Source organism: Clarias gariepinus, chromosome 4, assembly GCF_024256425.1.
Source record: "Clarias gariepinus isolate MV-2021 ecotype Netherlands chromosome 4, CGAR_prim_01v2, whole genome shotgun sequence".
Classification (NCBI taxonomy): Eukaryota; Metazoa; Chordata; class Actinopteri; order Siluriformes; family Clariidae; genus Clarias; species Clarias gariepinus.
Genome location: NC_071103.1, coordinates 40,105,001 through 40,107,414, shown reverse-complemented (window position 1 = coordinate 40,107,414; position 2,414 = coordinate 40,105,001). Strand labels below are relative to the sequence as shown.

Below are 2,414 nucleotides of genomic sequence, written 5' to 3'. Positions count from 1 at the left end.
ACAGTAGAATGTACAGTATAGATGCTCATTAGATGGTGATCTGGCCAGGTCCTGCTGCAGCAAAGCAGCCCCAAACCATCACACTTCCACCTCCATGCTTCACAGTTGGTATGAGGTTCTTTTCCTGGAAGCCTGTCTTTGGTTTACACCAAACATGCCTTCGGTTCTGGTGACCACATAAATAAATTTTGGACTCTGTCCAAAGCACATTATTCCAGAAGTCCTGGTCTGTGTCAACATTCTCTCTGGCAAACTTCGGTCTGGCCTTGATGTTTCTCTTAGAGAGCAAAGGTTTCCTCCTTGCACACCTCCCATGGAAGTTAAACTTGTGCAGTCTCTTTTTAATTGTAGAGGAATGCACTTTTACATCAACAGTAGCCAGAGCCTGCTGTAGGTCCTGTGATGACATTAAAGGGGTTTTGGTGACCTCTTTTAACATCTTGTGGTCTGCTTTTGGGGTGAACTTGCTGGGATGACCATTTCAAGTGGGAATGAATGTGAAGGTGTCCTTACTTTTTCCTCAATTAGAATATGCATTTTGTAGAATTAGATTTACAGAGGATCTTGAAAAGTCTTTTCTTTTGTTTTAATTGTTTAGTTAAATAACTTTAATCTTTCAGTATTGTTAACATTGAGATAAAATATCCATATATTAAGAAATGTTGCAAAATACCCAGGCTTTCATAGGGTGTCCTAATTTTTTTCACATGACTGTACCTTCAAAAGCAGTACATTAAACTGATATTCAATGTAATTTTAAACTGAAAAATTAAAACTTTACTGTTTTTCTTTTTTTTAGACTTGAAATTGTCCCACAAACTGAACTATTACTTTAAAGTCAGCATGGCTGAAACATCCATTGCGCAGCGATACACCAATTACGCCTGTGCTGATGATGACGTCACTCTGGCCGCTAATCTAGTTCCCATAACTAGTGCTGTTGCCATGGAGATCAGGTGGTTTAAGGGGACAGACTGTATTTGTCTGTACCAGAACAGGCAGGTGGAAGAGGGGAAGGGATACGAGGGCAGAGTGAGTCTGTTCATCCACGAGCTGGAGGAAGGAAACGTGTCTCTGATGCTGAGGAATGTTCAGGAGTCTGATGGTGGAGAGTACAGGTGTGAGGTTACTCATGGAGAACGCAAGATAGGAAACAGTGCGCTTTACCTCTATATGTCAGGTAACTATTATAGAAAGCCACAAAAAAAATATATATATAATAATAATACAAAAACTGGAATTTCTATGTCTATCAATTTAGTGTTCATGAAAAATTCATTGCAGTGTAATGAATGTGTAATGTGAATTATATTGAGCAAAACATTCAGTAATAGTTTGTATCCGATCTCCATTGACAGTGTTAAAGTGAAACTTAAAGCTGGGATAAATGCCTCTCTCTGTGTTTTTTCCAATGTTTAGCTCAGGCCTGTTTCCTCATTATGTTAGAGCAATGTGTTATTGGTTATATATACAACACTATGTAATAATCACTCTCTTCTCATTGGCTTCACCTTTCCCACATTGTCACCTTCCTCGACTCCACATTGTCTCTCTGTTAAGTGATCAATATTATATACGGGATCTTAACACTGTAGCCTTGTTGTGTTTCTCTGATAGTTCTGTTCTTCCTCTCAGGATTCAAGCGGGTCCACAGATCTACAAATGTTGAGCCCACAGACTATGGAGCTTATTGGGTGAACGTAACTGATGACCATGTTGCCACTCTGCCTTGTGACCATTCTCCTAAAAAGGGGAATGATCAGGAGTCTAGAGATGAAGGACACTACAACTGTGAAGGCATGTTTAGAAATGAAAAAGTAATAAAATCAGTTTCCTTTCACCATCCTTGTAAGGGTAAGGTCACTAAATGTTTAATTTAAATGAGTTACTGTACACATGCACTGCAACATGTAAAAGACTGGAGAAGGTTTCGTTAAATACTGTATGGTCATTTATAAACAATACTGTTCTCATAATTTATTCCAAGCGTATTCCATTTATTGCAAATGCAAGTTTGTAAATTTTAATATAAATTAAAATTTTAATATAAATTTTTCGCAAACACACAAAAATGCAATTTTTTATGAATTTAGTTTGGATTTACTTTGAGAATAGAAATAACTGATAGTGATCACTCAACTGGTAAGCCTTTCATTTATGTATTTAGTGTTTTAAATCACATATTTTCCTTTTTATTTAAGTGTAAATATTATTAAGTATAACAGACCAAAATCAAAATAAGACTTATTTTGTCTTACATTAAAAAATATTTAAATTTTGTTAATATATTTCTGCTTAAAAAAAACATTTTTACATCTAGAATTAGTAGTGTGTGTGTGTTTGTGTGAGTGCGTGTGTGTGTGTTCAGGATTCCAGACATATCAGTGATCAGTGGTTCAGAAATATGCGTTTAT

At 36.3% G+C, this 2,414-nt stretch overlaps 1 protein-coding gene across 1 annotated transcript in view; it reads left to right on the top strand.

The window, feature by feature from the left end:
- Nucleotides 1-827: 827 nt before the first annotated feature.
- Nucleotides 828-2,414, top strand: part of LOC128520324 (uncharacterized) — a 2,294-nt gene continuing 707 nt past the window's right edge. The window contains exons 1-2 of the mRNA XM_053494513.1: nt 828-1,180; nt 1,636-1,854. Of these exons, the coding sequence (XP_053350488.1) occupies nt 844-1,180; nt 1,636-1,854 (556 nt within the window). The 5' untranslated portion in view covers nt 828-843. The remainder of the gene's footprint in view (nt 1,181-1,635; nt 1,855-2,414) is intronic.